We start from the raw sequence: 18,643 nt of genomic DNA, 5'->3' as shown, positions 1-18,643 counted from the left end.
CTTTCATCAAGCCTTTCTTAAATTAAATTAAGCCTTTCTTAAATTTTCTTTGTGGTTTCTGTTCTTCAGTCAGATTTTCCTTGCATGTTTTCCTTGTGTTTAGATTTTGCCAGAATTGTTCACTTTGCTAACTGATAATCTATGAACGACTCTGATCTTGAATCAAAGATTTTGATTGCGTACTTCAGTCTGGGCACTTTGTCACCTGATTTGCATTTCCTTCTATCCTGTATGAAGCTCTTTCACTCTGTATTTTCCTTTCTAGAAAGCAATAACCTGACATCGGTCATGAATTGATACGTCTTTTTTTAAGGGGCTGATGTGTATAGAGGTGTTTTCATATTCATCAAATGCAAGGCACTACTTTATAGGATTGTCATACAAATTCCAACAAGAAATAAGAAGAACCCGTGGAAAGCTATGCTAAAAAATGTAACCTGTACTAAAGTGAATTCTGCCTTATAATATATTTTATTTCAGTCTTTACATCTGTTTCTGAGATCTTAACATTTATGGATTATCTGTATTAAGACAGACAGTAATGAGCCTTTGAATGACATGAGCCCAAATGATATTTATACTACTGTTGGTATACTATGTTAGGGTAGTAAAGCAATTTTGAATTACTTTGCATTGCATACCTTGTTTTACATTAAAACTGTGTTGGGTATGTCAATGCCAAACATGATGAAGGATAGGAAAAAAGGACTGAACCAAAGCTGTAAAAATAACAAAATAACAATAAATTTTGGTCTTCAAATGTTATCAGGAAAAAACAACATATATAACAAATACTGTAACAAAAAAAATAATGTTTATTCCTTTAAAAAAGTCTGTGCACAGTAGGAAAGGAAAGGTAGGTGTTTGAAAAACAGAGGCTTAAACATCATGAAAAGAGTATGGCTGAATCTAACCACCATATCCTTTAACGGCCTCTCCAAATGCATGCACTTTCAATTAAAAAAAAGTCTTTTTAAAATATAAAGTTTCTTCATATTTGTGCACATAATGCTGAGCTTGTCATCAAAACAAAGTGTATTGCTCTTTTCAGAAGCAGCTAGGAGCATTTCATCTCAGCAACAGTCAAAAGCAATACCATAGTCAATACATAACATTAAAACCTCAACACTGATATGTACATTGATATAACAAAACCAATGTGTACAGTGTTGACAATGGATGTCTTATATTGTGATTGTTGGTAAAATCTTGACATTTGCCGTTCAGAACCAAAACTCTGAGACAAACACATGGACGTTGACAATGTTAAGGCCAGAGTCGCCCTGAGTTGTCAGGTTGCGCATAGATAGCTTGAGTACTGTCATCGCTGGACCAATCAGAGGCTTCACCTGGCGAACAATACCTGGAAAAGACAAAGATGAATGAGAAAAAGTAGTATGGCTAAATGTGTAGATCTGTGCTAAGCAAGACTACTTGTTGTATCATGACTTGTCTCAATAATCTCAATAATCAAAAAAGAATTCTTTTTGTTCAGAAGCTTGAGAGTTGGTTAGCTTAAGGAGCTACAATCAGTCAGTATAATTTTCTTCAAAGAAACTGTTGTCATTGTGGAGTCTTTTTGCCATTATTTATGTAGTTCTGCGTGGTTTAAATATGGTTTCTTTGTTCACCCTAGTGATATCTAGCTCTGGATAGTTTGGGTTTATAGTACTGAGGTTGAAAGTGTTTGCTCTTACCTCACTACAACTAAGGACAGTTTGTGATTGCATTTGTAATTTACCAGCAAAGGTGAAAAGACAGTAACATGTAGTCACAAGCTAGTCACAGCTTGCTTTAACTAGCCATTCTTCAGTTGTTAATTTCACATGTCTGATAGCTCTGTCAGTCTTGCATATCCTTAAATTATCTGTCTAGACAGGTTGCATAATAGCTTAGAACATATTTTTGAGTTTCAAGCTTATTTTCTTCCAACTTCAATAACTGAATTTGCAGCATACTATGGTTATATACATCTAGAGTCTTAGGTTAAGACATGAAGTTTAGTCAAAATTGTATTTATAAACTACTAATTTACAAAAACAATTGACTCAAGGTGCTTTATATTGTAAGATAAAGACCCTATAATATTATTTTAGAGAAAACCCAACAATCAGACAATCCCCTATGAGCAAGTACTTGGCAAGTGTAGGAAGGAGGAACTCCCTTTAAACAGAAAGAGACATGTGGTGCAACCATGCTCAAGGAGGGCCAGCCATCTGTCATGACTTGTTCAGGGGTGAGGGTAGAACATAGTGTAAAAACATATCAAAGGTGAAAACACTGGAGGTGATTGGAGAAAAAAAAAGCTGAGGGAAGTCCATTAGCAGACTAAACCTTTAAGTTTCTAACCTATAGGTTTTCTCAAAAATCAAAGTCTTAAGCCTAATTTCAAAGTACAGTTAACTCTGGTTACTCACGACTGTGCACAATTCAAACAACATCATCAAGTTCGCCAACGACACGACTGTGGTGGGTCTCATCAGCAAGAACAACGAGTCAGCATACAGAGAGGAGGTGCAACAGCTAATGGACTGGTGTAGAGTCAACAACCTGTCTCTGAACGTGGACAAAACAAAAGAGATGATTGTTGACCTCAGGAGAGCACGGAGAGATCACTGTCCACTTAACATTGATGTGAAGTGGTGACGGTTGTCAAGACCACCAAATTCCTTGGTGTCCACCTGGTGGAGAACCTCTCCTGGCCCCTCAACACCAGCTCCATGACTAAGAAGGCCCAACAGTGTCTCTGCTTCCAGAAGAAGCTGAGAAAAGCCCATCTCCCACCATCCATTCTCACCACCTTCTACAGAGGACTATAGAGAGCGTCCAGAGCAGCTGCATCATTGTCTGGTATGGTAACTGCACCATATTGGATTCCAATACCCTACAACGGATAGTGAGAAGAGCTGAGAAGATCATTGGAGCCTGTCTTCGCTCCATCACAGACACCTATTGCACCCGCTGCATCCACAAAGCCACCAGCATTGTGGAGGACCCCACGCACCCCGCACACACACTCTTCACCCTGCTGCCTTCTGGCAAGAGGTACCGGAGCATTCAGGCCCTCACTGCCAGACTGCAAAACAGTTTCTTCCCCCAAGCAGTCAGACTCCTGAGCACTCAGTGGCTGGACTGACACACACACATACTTTCATAAATGTCACTACCAAGCACTTATCTGCACAATCTCATACACACACACACATGCACACCTTCATACATCAAGTTACTTTTTGCATACTGCTCAGTCTTTTGCACATTTCTGTTGCACTGTTGTGTTTACACTGTGTCTTGTCTATATCGTTCTGTTCTGTCTGGTGTTGCACTGTTTTGTTTTGTTTGCAATTTTTGCACATTGCACTTTATGTAGTCCTGTGTTTATTGTCTGTTATATGTTATATGTAGCACCATGGTCTTGGAGGAACGTTGTCTTGCCTCTGTCAGTGCGCCCCAGGGTGGCTGTGGCTACAATGTAGCTTGCCATCACCAGTGTGTGAATCTGTGTGTGAATGGGTGGATGACTGGTTGTGTAAAGTGCTTTGGGGTCCTTAGGGACTAGTAAAGCGCTATACAAATACAGGCCATTTACCATTTACCATTGTCTCGTTTCACTGTGTACTGTACCACTGCACATGGTTGGAATGACAATAAAGCCACTTGACTTGACCTGTGTCTCTCTCCCAAATGCAAACTGGGAGCTGGTTCCATGGGACACAGGGCGAATAGTTGAAAACTGCGTCCCATTCTACTCTTGGAAACTCTAGGAAACATGAGTAAGCCAGGAGTCTGAAAGTGAAGTGGTCTATAGGGATATTATAATACTATGAGGTCTTAAAGGTAGGATCATTCAGGACTTTATGTAAGAAAAAGGATTTAACATGAAGTCAGTGAAGAGAAGCTAATATGAGTGATGTATAATCTTTCCTTCTAGTTCCACTAAGTGCTCTCACTGGGGTACTTTGGATCAACTGCAAGCTTTTCAGGGCGCTTTAAAATATCCTGATAATAAGGAATTACAATAGTCCGGCCTAGAAAGAGTAGTATTAGGGGAGACCCGGGATAGTTGTAACATTTTTGACATTTCTGTCTGTAAATTGGAGCTCTTTTAAGGTAGTGGATTCAAAATTTAATGCAAAGTATTTACATGTCTCTGCTATTAAATAGTGCAGCTATTTTCTCTGCAGCACAATTACCCATTGCATGGTATGGTCTGAAACACAAAGAGTGAAATGTTACAATTAACCCCATAGTCTGGGTTAGTTGTAACATATCCTGGGGTGAAATGTAACACAATGAAATAAGGGTACTGACAAAACATTTACATGTAATCCTTTTTATTCAACACCTGAATGCACTTAGAGCCATTTATGTAGCTATGTGTGTGTGTGACAGAATGCAGAACTCTAGCTATTGAACATATTCCAACCCCCCAAAAGAGACAAATTATGGAATTTTCTGCAACTGAATATTTCATTAATTTTGGTTGGTCTTCCTTCAGTTTGGCCTCATTGGCTCAGTGGGCATTATAACCTACAACTCTTGCACCAACTTTTGAACATAACAATGAAGCTGAAAAAATGTAGTTGTGCACCAGCATCGCAATTCCATTACTTTTTATCATGGCTTACCTTGGTGTGGTTTGCAAAGTGCTTCAGAAAGATGAGGAAATCTGTTTCTTGCACCCATCCTGATTTATTTCCACTACCACTACTTCCTACTGGTCCACCTCTGAAACAGTGGTCTGCATAATGTATGTGTGGGAACACAAACAGTGGAGGAATTGTGTTGCCAATGGCATTAACCGCATATACAAAGGTGACCAGTGAACCTCTCTCTGCTGATGTCGTTGCCCCAACTTGTTTAATATAAGTTAAAGTAATAGTGTGGTAAGTTGTAACATCTGCTTTATTGTTACAACTAACCCAGACTGTTGCTGTTACAACTGACCCAGACTCCTATAGCCATGAAATAGCTAAGATTACAGCCAACGGCTAAAACATTAGCACTAAAGACCTACACAGAATATATCCCCATAGACATACAAATAACATAATTTAAGCTTGAGGAGTTTAACTGCAACGCAGATAATGCTATTAGAAATTGAAATAAAGTAGAAAAACCTACTTTTTGGCATACAAATTACTTTTTTTCGTGTTAAATTGTCTGTGTTTGACAAAATGTGCTGATTTTTCACATGTGATAGAAGAACTGAATTGGGCATGCACAGGATGACTCACATCATTTGAAACTTAGCCCTGATTGGAGAAATTGGAAGTGTTACAACTGACCCACGTTACAACTATCCCCGGTCTCCCCTACAGCAGGATTTTGCCAAATTTTAGCAAAATTGTGTAGATGAAAGAAGGCAGACCTAGATACTTGATTAATGTGTCATATCCTATACAAAAAATGACTCCAAGATTCCTCACAGTGGTATAAAACTTTCTTAATTTGTCTGAATTTATAACTTTAAAAAAATACAGGATTTTTATGTTTTTTAAAGGGACATGTACAGAGGAAGCAATTTTGTGGTTCCCTGGTTATATAACCCTCTAATGTATAAGTCAATCAACTCTCATGTGTTAATCAATGATATTATTTCCTCTCACAGGTAGTAGGTTCAACTCCTTCCCTTCAAGTTGAGAAAGTTTTAATTCAGGACCCACTCAGTTTGCATTGTCAGTGGTTAATTTTTTGTTGGGACTCGCAGTAAGAGAATATTATTAAGTATCTACAATCTAGGGCTCACCTCATCACTGCAATTCACTTCCTGTGTGACATGTCTGCGGTTTAAATAATTGATTTGTGCCATTTGGCTTCATTAACAAAGATGACTATCATTTGAACGACACAAACTTTGTTGTATTTTTTTAATATCTGCTAAAGGTATCATGTATTGAATGAAAACTAATGGACCCAGCACAGAACCCTGTGGAACTCCATGACTAGATTTCATTTGTGAAGAAGACTTCTTGTTTATACAAAACAAAATGGGAATCTATCGGATAAATACAATTCAAACCAGGCAGTGCATTTTCTTTAATGCTAATGGTGTACACTATTCTCTGTAGTAAAATGTAGTAAAAATTTTCTTCCCACAGTGTGTTAGATTGTTAACTTGTCTAGGGATATACCTTATCTCTTACCATCTACTGACTAAGATCTATTGATCCATCCACAAAAAAGCAATGAATCGATAGATATTTCTTCAGTAGGAAATATTCAACTGTTCATTAATCAGGCTTTTGAGCAACAGATTTGGGAGTTTTTTAGTTCCCATTCTTCACTGTCTGTGCAATCAGGCCTGTCAACTCAAAACAAAAAGTCAACCTGAATATGCAGAGATTTTATGTTCTCCCCTTCCCTTTTCTATCACAATGCAAAGATTGATAAATTATTCTAAATTGTTTGCAAGTGTATATGTGTTTTCTGTCTGGAGATTTTGGCCTAGATATTGACCAGAAAACCTATTAAAAACAGAACATGTTAACCACCAGACACCGGGATGGTAGTAGATGCTACAGTAGAAACAAATATGTCTAGTTAAAGATCACTATAGCAAATGAAAAGTTCTGAACAACAAAGTAAAATGAGGCACAGTGCAAACCACCGCACGCAAAGCTAACATATCACAACTCTATCAAAACTATGTCATTGAGAATAGAGTGGAGGCTGGAAGTTGGGTCGATCTTTAAAGAACAGCGAAGTAGTTGTCAATGAATATTGAATAGTATTTATTGCTTGAAATGCACATCCCTACTTTTTTGGCATCAGCTGATCAATTTAGATGAGTTTCACATACCCTGTGCTGTTAATAAGCCAAAGGTCTGCCAATGAACAAACCCATAAACAAGAGACACAGTAATATCATGGTAAAACAGATGGAAGAATAAACATACTGCAATAGAGCATTACTGAATTCCCATGGAATTCATTGGGTGCTCTTTTTAAGTGAACATGCGATTAGAGGGGGGGAAAAATGCCAGTGTTTACACAGCCTGTCAACAGACTTTTCTCTGCAGAGGGCTGGTGACATTTCAGCTCTGGCCTGTTTGAACAGCTATCGCTGGTGTAGTCAGGCAGCACAATCACCACACAGTCCTCGTATCACACCTTCAGCCGCCCTCTTTCTTTTTCCCCATTTATTTCTCATATTCATCTGAGTCAGTAACATGTTAAAGCCTTTAGTAGGATGACTCAAGAGTTTAACTCAGCAGGGATCAAAATGACAGATCACTGCCTAGATCACTATGAATTATGAGGCTCTTTCCTGTGGTGCTTGTAAAAAAAAAAAAAGGCAGTAAAATCCATTTGGTTGTCATTCACTACAGGGCAAATGATGATCCATTATGAGCCATGCACTGGGTCCTCTGGGACACTGGCATTATATGATGGCCCCCCACTCACATATTCGCCTTTTTTTCCCTCCCTTCTCTTCCCTTCCTGAGGGGGGCTGGCGTTTGTGGCACCATCACTGTGGCCCACAAGGCTAAATGAGTCCCATGTGTTTGATGGAGGGGAGCAGTTGCAGTCACGCGATACAGCCATGGAGGCATTTCTCCAGGAATCGATCTTTAACTCTGGGAGGGGCAAGCTATAGGAACTTAGACTGGCGTCTCTCCTTCTCTCTGTCACTTTATTTTGCTCTCTTGTCCTTCTCCGAGCCAGGACTGTGGGCACACAACAGATTCCAGCAGATTCTGGTGATAAGCGCTTGGAGAAGTGTGGAATGGGGCCCACTTCTACCAGGGTTGCCCCCTTGTTTTGGTGTTTTGGGATTCTGTTGCGTAGTGACACTAAAGGGGCCCGGGTCTGAGATTTTATTGTTTCCAAACCATTAGCGTTGTCAGAGAGAACTAACCTTTTCTTAAACCTAACAACAGCTGCAATATTAAGAAAATAACTGACATGGAAAAAGAGATTGGTTTTTGAGTTGGAAAATTATTTTCAGACATAAGCCAGCTGAGATGGCATGCAACGCCAACGAAGTTAATCAGTGCAAAGGTTCATTCTTTGCTCGTGTGCTTAAATCAAACGAGATCTGATCAAAAGCTTCCGTCCTGGGATGAGCAATCATGCAATGAAGATGAGTAAGTTGTTATGAGCACAATATGGACCACCGCAAGGACAGATGGGTTTAAGTCCACATTAAGGGCATTTTTAAAAAATGTTATTATTGCATTAAGTGTGGCCTATATCTAATTAGGGCTAAACACTTATAATCAGGGTCAGCTGGGTTTTCTATTAAAACTCCAGAGGATGGTTTCTGTGAAAAGTAAAAAAAAAAAATCTTACCACATAAATAAATAACAAAAACACAGAGACTAAACTAAAATTTATTTAGGGCATCTAAACAAGGAAATGTGGTATGTGTGTCGGCCCCATTAGAGTTTTGTAAATTTGTTTGTGGTCTAATTAGCACATGCAGAGTGCAAAAGTGTGCTGTCCGGAAAGGAATTTTTGCAATGGCTCGTCCAAATCCTTCAGTTTTCTCAGAGCATTTGAAAAGAAACATGAACCATGGTTCAGGGTTCCTCACTTCAGATTTTGGATTTTTTTTTTTTATCCTATATATGTTTATCTATATAAGATGTGCCACAGTTATCTTGTGCACCTCATGTGAACTTTTTTTTTTTTGTGAACCTTGAGGACAAGAAAGGGTCATTATGTCATTACACTGTGGGCTTAAGCGCCCAACTCTGCACGAAGTAGCGTGATACCATAGTCATTTTACATGACCTCTCGGAAGCCTCTGTGAAATCCCAACATGATGACTTTGTGTTTCCGTGAGCTTCCCATCAAAAGCACAGTGGTATCCTCAGTGAAGGCAAAGCATCAGCTAACAGCTGGGCCTCAACGCACTCACAGCGAACCTGAGGTGAAACCACAACCACATATGCATCTTTAACATTTCTTCCAAGCTATAAGGCAAAAGGCCAACATCCACATAACAGGTTGACTTTGATTTGCTGCAATGCCACCTGAGATTCATATAAATAAATACGGGAAGGTTTTCAAACCTCTACAGCTGACAGCATGCCCTGTGACTGGGTTGCAAAGTCATCTGAGGCATGGTGTTCCCAAGCAGAAGTTCCAGTTGTAGTGCCGGAAAAGTTTTGAATTTGATTGTAGTGAATTGTCTTTCCAATTCACTGAAGTATCTGCCGCAGAGTGCAAAGGTGACCCCACTGGTTTTTAACAGCCACCATCACACTAAACCCTAACAGCTGTACAGTTTGTCCACTCTCCAGAAGCATCCCACCACACAATAAAGTAGCCTCTCATGAAGAAAACAGTCCTAAATAAACGCATAGTAGTAGCAGAGACGCTGCCCCCAAAACAAAGTGAAGCAAATGCCAGGAGGCATTTGTCATCCTTCATGGCCACGAGGTCTGCAATATTGAAGGGTTACATGTAAACAGTACAATTTCGGGGTTTTCTGGTTTCTACAACTCAGCAAGGAAGTGTATGACAAAATCCAAAATGAACGGGTTTAACACCAGAGACAAATGAAAAGTATGCATTGGCTTCACCGCAGTATTGTATAATGACATGCTGGTTGTGGCGCTATGCATGCTCACTGCAGTGAAACCCCTGGAGAGCATCCAGGTGCTGTACAAAGTTCCAGTATACCAAGAGGGTACTGGAGGACATTCTTGAGCACCATCACTGTAGTAACTGTGAGATCATCCGGATCTCTCACTGATGTACCAAGTGCATCTCTTACTGATTCACAGCTGCTGGCATTTGTATAAACAGAGCAAAGAGTGGTTTCTTTTTCAATAACTCTTTTTTACTGCCTGAAAGGTTTTCTCCATAAAAACTCGAAGGCAAGCCAAAGAAATTGCTAACTAGCTCCCTTGTTACCCCATTAGTAAAACAAGCAATTTCAGTTTTGATAACCCTTCAGTTTGGCTGAAATATAATACATTCAAATGGCCCGGCGCGGCAGGATAATCAACTGTACGAAGACAGTGTACAGACCCCTCAGGGTCTGACTTTTGTATTTATCTTCTGACTGGTGCACTGATGGCCACTCAGGTCAGGCTGTCCAAACACAACTCTGACCACTCCAAAGAGGGAGTGGGACCCATGTATACCCCATCCATGTCTGTGTGGCTTGGTATTTTAAGGCCAATTAACAGTGATTCACTGTTGGACAGTGGCACGCATGGGTTGTGACATCACTGAAGTGGCCTTAGGGAACTGGTTGGTTCTTTTCTTGGACTTTCTGTTTTAGCAGTTGCGGGCCAGAGCAGCTGAGATGACATAACATGCACCATTATCTTTACCACAACCTTTGCACTACATTACAACTGACCTTTCAAAGCGAAAAACCATAGCTCAGGGGCATAAAATAGACTTGAATGTAGACTAAATGGATAAAAGCGTATGTGAGGAAAAACTGCCCTGTTTGCATTTTAAATCATTGCACTTTATTATGCATTAGAACTCAAGTATACAGCGTGTTCATGAGCTTTTAGCGCACTTTGCTATCTATCTGGGCAAGTCACATCATGAGCGTGGATTAAAAACAGGCATTAATTTTGGGAATTGAGTGGTTAACTAAACACAGTTGGTTTTTCTTAAAAACACAGTGCTTGAAAGCAAAGAGTAATGATGAGTGTAAATTAAATGGATCACCAAAGCAGGGGAGATAAGTGTATCATGATGAATTATTGCGACAGTTTTATTGCGAGCAATGTGTACTATATGTGTTCACACCAGTGTCTTGGTAACTTGACTTATTGACTGGGTACGCGGAATGTCTCTGCGAGCATGACATTGCTGCATCGCTATCTCTTCATCAGTACATTTGAATGCGGTGGACCACCCGAGCAGAGCGCTGTGTGTTTGATTGTGGGATTACTGTGTGGAGGAGAACGTGTTTTGATTAGCCATACTGTAATCTCCCAACAGGGATTCCTCGTGGGCTTGGCGCACTCTGGTGGGCCGCTCGCTGCCGTGTAAAGACCCAGCCAAATGACAGCCACGCTCAAAGCAGAGCGGCGTGTTGTCTGCTTATCTCCACAGCTGTCCTCAGCTTCTCACCAGCAACAGCCACAAGCCAGAGCTGCAGCCTTCACTGGCTCAGAGGCGGTCATGTCTCACGCAGAAGGTTCACATTCCACCAGTCACTGTGGATGGCAGCATCGAAGACCACGACTACCTGCACAGAGGCTCTCTGTCCACGGCTACCTCACTTGCTGCCAACATTGTGCCAATGGGAGTGCGAAAGATATTTATCTCTGGACATCATATAAACCGCAAAGGCATATTTCCACCTGCCTTTCAAACTGGAATGGAATTTAGCCCCGGCGTCTCAAACTCACAGATTCTCTACAGGATGGCTGTGATTCATAAACAAAGTCACTATGTTATCTGTTGCCATCCAGCAAGATAAACATCAATACTACACAATAAAATCTGTTTTTCCAACTTAAAAGAAGAAGAAATGCAGACAGCTATGATTAATGGCACATTAAAATCCTTCCATGACAAATAATTACTCATGAAGAGGAGTCATTTGAACAAATCCAAGGCATGACTAAATGTGTGGTGACTGGTTCATTCCATGGTTGGCTACTGATTGTATTGTACACTGGATTTACACACAGGGATACTGGTCAGGGGTTTGGCTATGTCAACTGAAAGCACGGGTTGCATAGCATAAGAGCTGTGGCTGAATGTATAGTTACTTATAGTTAAAGCGCACACACGATGAAAAGCCTTCTCAGTAACAGTTAAAGCCAAAAGAACGCTTCCATGCTCTCCGAGCTGGCCTTGATACATGGTGATAGAAAAAGCATGACCATTCTTGGATGGTAGTTCACTGGTAGACAATCAAACAAGGGAACTACCAGCATTTTATTAACACCTCAAACCACGCTCGTGCTTCCAGCTGAAGCCACCGAGCCAGTGTTTTTAAAAGCAGGATTCATCTACCCTCCCGTTGACTGCCAGAGTCAATCACCCCATCATCAACCCGACTCAAACAACCTGCCCCTAATCAAAATCAATGACTGCTTCCAACACTTTGTGATGGGTGACAAATAAAACACTTTGGAGAATCTGCTGTTTGTCTACCTGAAGGGATGTTTTTTTGTGTGGTCGCTGTCGCGCTACTGCTGTGGTCATCCTGGGAATCTGTCCACGTCTGATTGGTTCTGATTATGTTTTCCAAGTGCTGAGGGATGTCTTTGTTTGCACAGATGCATCAGGGTTGTTATCCAGATGTGACAGAGCTGTTGAAGCCAGTGATGGATGACCGGGAACTATGAAAGAGCGGTGTGGTTCTTACATTGTGGTGTGTTCTCAGCCAGTGCTGTACGTGTGCGTGTGTGTGTTCGTGCGTGTATGCGTCCGTGCATATGTCTACGGCTACACCGCATGCATGTGCGCGCGTTTAAAGTTGATGGGTTTTAAAATAGGGAGTGAAGGGAAAAGAGCAACAGCCAATCAGACCTTTTTAAGAATCGCTTTTTTTCGAGTTAGCAACAGATTCTGTGGACTGCTAATTGCCTCTTTTGTCCCGTTCAATAACACAAAAAGTGGCCAAAAATAATGACCGAAGTCAGTTTGAGTTCACACACTTGTTCATTAGTGGAGCCTCAATGTCTGCTACTCTTCACATCCCACCAAGCTGTAATACCACTGTTGGAGACACACTGGAGATACTGGAAACTAAGCTTCCTTAAGTGACACGTCAGCTAGCCTCACAATGGTTACGCAACAGCTGCATCTGCGAGCCAAAGCACCAGCAGCACAACCCACTAAATAAAACCAAGAGGGCCTTCATCACACCATGGACGCCACACTTCACAGCAAGTAGTCAGTGACCAAAGGCTCCAATGCGCAGGGCCTCAATTTGGATACGTGATGGGCAACTGGTGCTAACATGCAAGAGCTGCATCCAATAAGCATCCAATGGGTTTGGGAGAGAAGTGGCTCCTCACAAACAGGCCTTTCATGTGGTCGTCAGTTTAAGTGCTCTAATGCTCGGCGAGACACTGAGGCCTAGTGCAGGGAAATGGAACAATACATTTAACCACATGAAGCACAGCGCCCAGGATTACTTCTGCACATATTTTCTCTCTCCCGGCCTCTTTGACTGAACTGCAGTCTCTCGCTTTGTCTTTCTCTCCATACGCTTTTGCTCTCTTTGCTCTCCCTCGCGCAAACACGCGCTGCCCCTGCAAATGAGCACCGCTATAAACAGGGAATTTCTCCTAAACCCTCTTTATACACACGCACACAGACGCGCACAGTGGATGACACATTACAAAACAGAGCTTATCGTTCATGTAGAATTACACCGTTGTGCATTCCAAGAAAAATACACCACTCGCAAGACAGTGCAATATAATTATAATTGGTTTTACAGCAATTTATGTGAATTATTGCTGGTGATAAACTGTTTTTTTTTTCTCTCCCATGTCTTTGGGTGTATTTGATAAGTACACATCTGTTTCTGCAAGTGCATGAAAGAGGAACACTTGCGTGCTCGCACCAGTCTTGCCTTAACCAGTGACAGCCACACACTCTCTCCTCCTCCTTCCCTCCCTTTAATTCTGTAAAGACAGATGTGCATACTGACAAGCCATCCCTTCATCCATCACTCGGAGAAGAAGAAGGAGAAGGAGAAAAGGAAGAAACTATACTTCCTCTACCAACCCTGCCTGCATCTCAACACACCACCTAAACAGAAACACCTAAGCAGGTCCAACAATGTGTCATCTCAGGGCTGAGAACGCCCTCATCCTCCCTCAGCCAAGGCTCAGTTCTGCTCCTCTACAGACACCACCAGTAGCCTTGGGTCACCACCACACTAAAGTATAGCAATGGCTTCTACCCAAACATGTGTTGTTGTTACACACCGCTGGAGATGGTATCTGCTGCCCCTACTTGAAACAGTGCAAATCCTTTTTTTGTGTGCATAGTGGCAGCCACTGACCAGGTAGTTATGATGAATTGCCTGTCAACAGCAATTAATCATGCACACATGCATACGAACACACAAATGTAGATTTATGCCCTCTATTCTTGCACGTTCAGGCCACCATAACTTATTGTGGAAAATAATGATCTTTGGGATAAGCATAGCCATGGATAAGTGAATTAAATGGTACTTTGCTCAACCACAAGACTGTGAAAACCGATGCCAAATATTTGGTCAGGCAGAAACAGGCCTTTGTCTGTCTCAGAGAGCCACTCAGAGGACAGCTCGCCGAGCACAGAGACACGAGGAGCCCCCGTGAAGACGATGACAGCTACATGATGCCACCACGCTGCAAAGACCATAACAAGCTGCGTCAGATGTACTTATGTCAATACATTCATCGTGGATATGTTTTTGCGCTGTTTTGTTCTTGCACTTTTTAAATGCACACATGTGCGTTTGATTTGTTGTAAAATAAATATATATATTTCAAAATGAGATGAGGTCAGAAAAACCACCTCCTTTGTCAAAAAGAAAATGCAATTTCCAGTCACAGAGGCCGTCGGGTGGTATGTGTTACACATTAAAGTCGCTCTTGTCTGAATGTGCTATTGGTTCGCCCAGACTTCACGACAAGCAAAAAATAACCTGTACTCACCCACATACAGCCCATTCTCCACTCGCTTGATGATGTCGAAGGCGTTGTCCACGTTGCCCTCCAGGATGTCAAACTTGACGTCGTAACTCCCGAAGTTATAGGACCCGTAGGCTGGCACTGTTGTTCTCAGGAAGACGATCTCTGATGAATTATTTAGGAAGGAGAAGTTAAGACAGTGGGATTGCTGTGCAAAGCCGGTCCCAATTGTTGTTTTTTCTGAGTTTTATTTTTTAAAAGAAAGACAATAAAGTGTGTGATGACAGTGTTTGTGTTCGTGATAGTCAGAGAAACCTTAAGGATTTTTAGCACTAGTTCTTTACACTCCAATTCAGGACATATGAGGAATGACAAGAAGTGACACTGAGCACGGTTGTGTGAAACACACACTGCATGACAGCCAATAGATGCTTGTCAGCTGTCACAACCTGCAAATGATTACAGTTGTTACATATGTGGCAGCAGTTCTCTGGGGAAAGCCAGCTAAACTTGACTTCCACTGAGGAAGTCAAGTTTAGCTGGCTTTGGGTGTCAGAGGTAGCCGTACGGATTCTGACAACCATACAGAAAGCAGTTGATGGGAGCTCAGAGATTAAAGCAGATAAAATGAAGCAAAATAATAATAACAATAATAATAATAACACTGAAAAAAAAGTCTTTAGATTTGGAAGGAAAGGTAAACATTTTTTAAACTTGGTGATGCTAAAGAATTCTTCCTGTCCAGAATAAATTTTATAGTCATGGTAAAAAGGAAATGCACATTCTGACAGTTTCATGTATCAAGACATAATATAATTTTTTTTTAAATCATCTGGTTTAAAATAGGTGTTAAAATTATTCAAGTACAACCTGATATGAACAAAAACACTTGACATATTAATCATTGTATTTCATAAAAATTAATCCAAAATGCAGAAGCAGTGAAAAACTAAGGAATTAAGAGGGTATACATGTAAGTATCAGCCACATGCTGGTAAATCAAATGTACTGTATGTGCTGTTGTTCATCTGAGGTTGGATTGAAAGACCTGCTAAGGTCTTTTTTATTATTATTATGACCGAGGCAACTGTATATCTGTGTGACATATATGAAACAGGAGAGGAGGAGGAAATGAAAGTCAGTAGAAGTAGAGTACATGTGTGTGAATGAGAGGGAGACAGGTGTAAAAGGGAACAGGCAAGGAGTGGAGATAGTGAGATGGTGAAGGTAGATTTTAGGTGGAGTTTAAATGCACAGTCCAACCCAATGCACAGCGCAGATGAGAGATGAAGAGAAGCGGGAAGGCATGGTGGAGACAAGTGTCAGGGGTAATTTTGTGACAGAAGAATAGCAGCAAAGATGAAAGGAATGATTTACAAAATGATGTATATTTTGGTGATGGTGACTTTAACAAAAAGACAGGAGGCCAAACTGGAGGTGGCAGAACTGTAAATGCTAATGCGTTGGTAGTGAGCAGAGAGGACAGAATTAGAAATGAGTACATCAGAGAGACAGCTCGGGTTGAGCAGTTTGGAGACAGTTAAGAAGCAAGGCTGAGATGGTTTGGACACGTGCAGAATGAAAATAAGAAGAAGATATGTATATAAAACAGCAGCCAACCGCTTAGTTTCAGAGACCACAAGCAGATTGAAAACCTTTTTCTTTAAATAGAAAAAACCCCTCTTGTGTTTAGTGCTTAATTTACTGGATTATGTATGTTTTGTGTGACTATTCAAAGAAAAAAAAAAGCTGTGCACTTTGTTGTGTACCTACCCTCGGGCCTTGGGAGTTCTCTGAAAGTGGGCAGGGAAATGAAGGTGTGTGACACTGAGTGCGTGGGGTCCAGAACGCAGGCGATGTTATTGGGCTGACAGGACTTTATACAGCGAACAACTTCAGACCGTTCAAGCCTCGCCGCTCTGAAGAAGTGAACAAACATACTTACCCACTAAAAACAAAACAAAAAATAATTGGAAAAGAAAACACGCACGGCCTCTGACCTTTTAGGTTCTGCTTGCTTAAAGCTAACCACCTTAGAACAAATCAGGGCAGCGCGATGCTGTTGCACAAACACTATTTGAATGAGGCAGAAGGGGCACTGAATGTAGCGCTCGGCACAAGAAAACAATCAAATTCTTCAAATTCTATGTGGTTTGGAAGAATAATAAACCAACAATGGCTAAGGCTCATGCCGCAGTCAAACTTTGTAGCTTGTGGAGACTTGTGCTGTCACTGATGTCTTTCTGATGCACTATTTCAAGTTGTGTGGGAAATGAATTACTACACTCACAGAGAATGATCCACAACCTGCTCAGGAAAATATTTGGATTTGCAGAGCATCCCCGGCTTCACATCAGATAATCTCTTGAGGAGGATTTATGGGGAAAGGGAGTGTTCTAAAAGACTCCTAAATTGTAAGCCACATGACTAGACAACTCCCCAGCCTCTCCCCAGGGCAGCTCTCATCCTATTATTTAGGGCTTTGTTTATTCCACAGACTAATCAGTGACAGGTCGGAGGGATTGGAGTGCCTCTACTGGCTCCTAAAGTTAACGCCACCTGAAACATCACTATTAACTACCTGTCTGCTACATAAGACAGCTTTTTTTTAGAGAGAGGTTTCTAAGGCATTAGCAACCCCATAAATCAAGAGTTTGAAAACTTGTGATCATTTGGGAACTTTTGGAACAAAATAAAAGCCTTGATTATGACATTCAAGATGTTAAACTCAAGCTGAGCCTTGCTTGAGTTTAACAAAGGAGGCAAGTCAGTACACGGTTACACTGGGTTATGAAAACATCCATGTTGTCATGTATAAGTCCAGTTAATGTGCATGGCAGCCATATAGCCACACTGTGAGTCATGCCCGTGGATCTCTGGCGCTCCTCGGGGGACCTATCTGCTGCAGCTTAAAGCTCAAGCCCAAGCTTGGGTTGCAGGGCTCCTTTCATGGAGAGCGAGGAGAGAAGCCCCTGACAAAAAGTCAAGCCACCACTGGGTAGGGGCTTGTAATTAGCAATTAGCGGGCGGGTCCAGGTTTTGCTCTGCTCTGGGCCAAACCCACAAAATGTTCTCCTAGTTTATAATACCACGGCCTGAGCTGCAGAAAGACCCAAGTGGGGCTCTAGAGGATGAGGTGAAAGCTGTTGGGGTAGAGAGTAAATTTATGAGAAGATAATGACCTAGAGTGAACTGCCCCCCCCCACCCACCCACCCCTAACCCTTTTACACTCAGATGGGCTCCTCAAAGCAGAGGCATCAGTTCAAGGTAATTACAGTTCAGTGTAAAAAAAAAACTTCTACGCGTTCATTTGTGAATATGTGTGCATTTATGTCATGCACACACGCTTGGACACACATGAACGTATGCGCGCCTTCTCCATCTCCCCATGCCTCACGTGGCCCAGCCCAGGAGAAAAAACCCCAATATTCTCAGACCAGAAAGAAAAACAGACTTTTTTGGATGAAAGTCTTCTGGTCAAGTGTAGGGCCTTTTATTTTTTTGGTAATTATTATTTATAGTCAGCACATTGATAACGCCCCAACACAAACACTGCAGGGCATCATTCATTTTGTGCGCGGTGATGTTGCTGTACCGCAAATTGTTCAGACCACCGGCCAGAGCCCAGAGCCCCATAACTCAACGTCAAAAGGGGAGGAAAAAACTCCTGTACGCCACTAGACTCTTATTTTAAGGCTATCCCCAACAGGGACCAAGTGCATCCTTACTAGCCCAAAAGTTCAGGACAGGAGGAACCTGAGAAATCTGAATTTACAGTTATTAAAAGCCACAGCCCCTCAGGCAGCACCCTCGCAGCATGTCAAGCTATTTATAATCTCCGCTGGTGCACATTTCCCCTCTCCTTTGCCACTGCCTCTCTTCTCGTGTCACTTACTCAGCCTTCATTTGGAATTGTCTGTCTGTGTTGGGGTTTGCACCCGCAGTATGCAATGGAAATCTGTGCAACGGGAGCTAAAGAGATGTGCACGAAAAATCACTGCCACAGAAAGATGTTGTCGCAGTGGATGGTAAGTGACATTTGGGAAGGAGGAGTAACAATGCAAAGTCT

The 18,643-nt window shown here is 41.6% G+C and overlaps 1 protein-coding gene across 1 annotated transcript in view; it reads right to left on the bottom strand.

Annotated features, from left to right (window-relative positions):
* Positions 1-792: 792 nt before the first annotated feature.
* fbln1 (fibulin 1) overlaps positions 793-18,643 on the bottom strand; it is a 33,608-nt gene continuing 15,757 nt past the window's right edge. Inside the window, exons 15-17 of the mRNA XM_005451044.4 lie at positions 16,347-16,492; positions 14,598-14,738; positions 793-1,363 (exon numbers count right to left, since the gene is read on the bottom strand). Coding sequence (XP_005451101.1) covers positions 1,224-1,363; positions 14,598-14,738; positions 16,347-16,492 — 427 coding nt within the window. The 3' untranslated portion in view covers positions 793-1,223. The remainder of the gene's footprint in view (positions 1,364-14,597; positions 14,739-16,346; positions 16,493-18,643) is intronic.

This window comes from Oreochromis niloticus, linkage group LG7, assembly GCF_001858045.2.
Source record: "Oreochromis niloticus isolate F11D_XX linkage group LG7, O_niloticus_UMD_NMBU, whole genome shotgun sequence".
Lineage (NCBI taxonomy): Eukaryota > Metazoa > Chordata > Actinopteri > Cichliformes > Cichlidae > Oreochromis > Oreochromis niloticus.
Note: the sequence above shows the minus strand (reverse complement) of the source record. Positions and strands in the feature narration are given on the sequence as shown.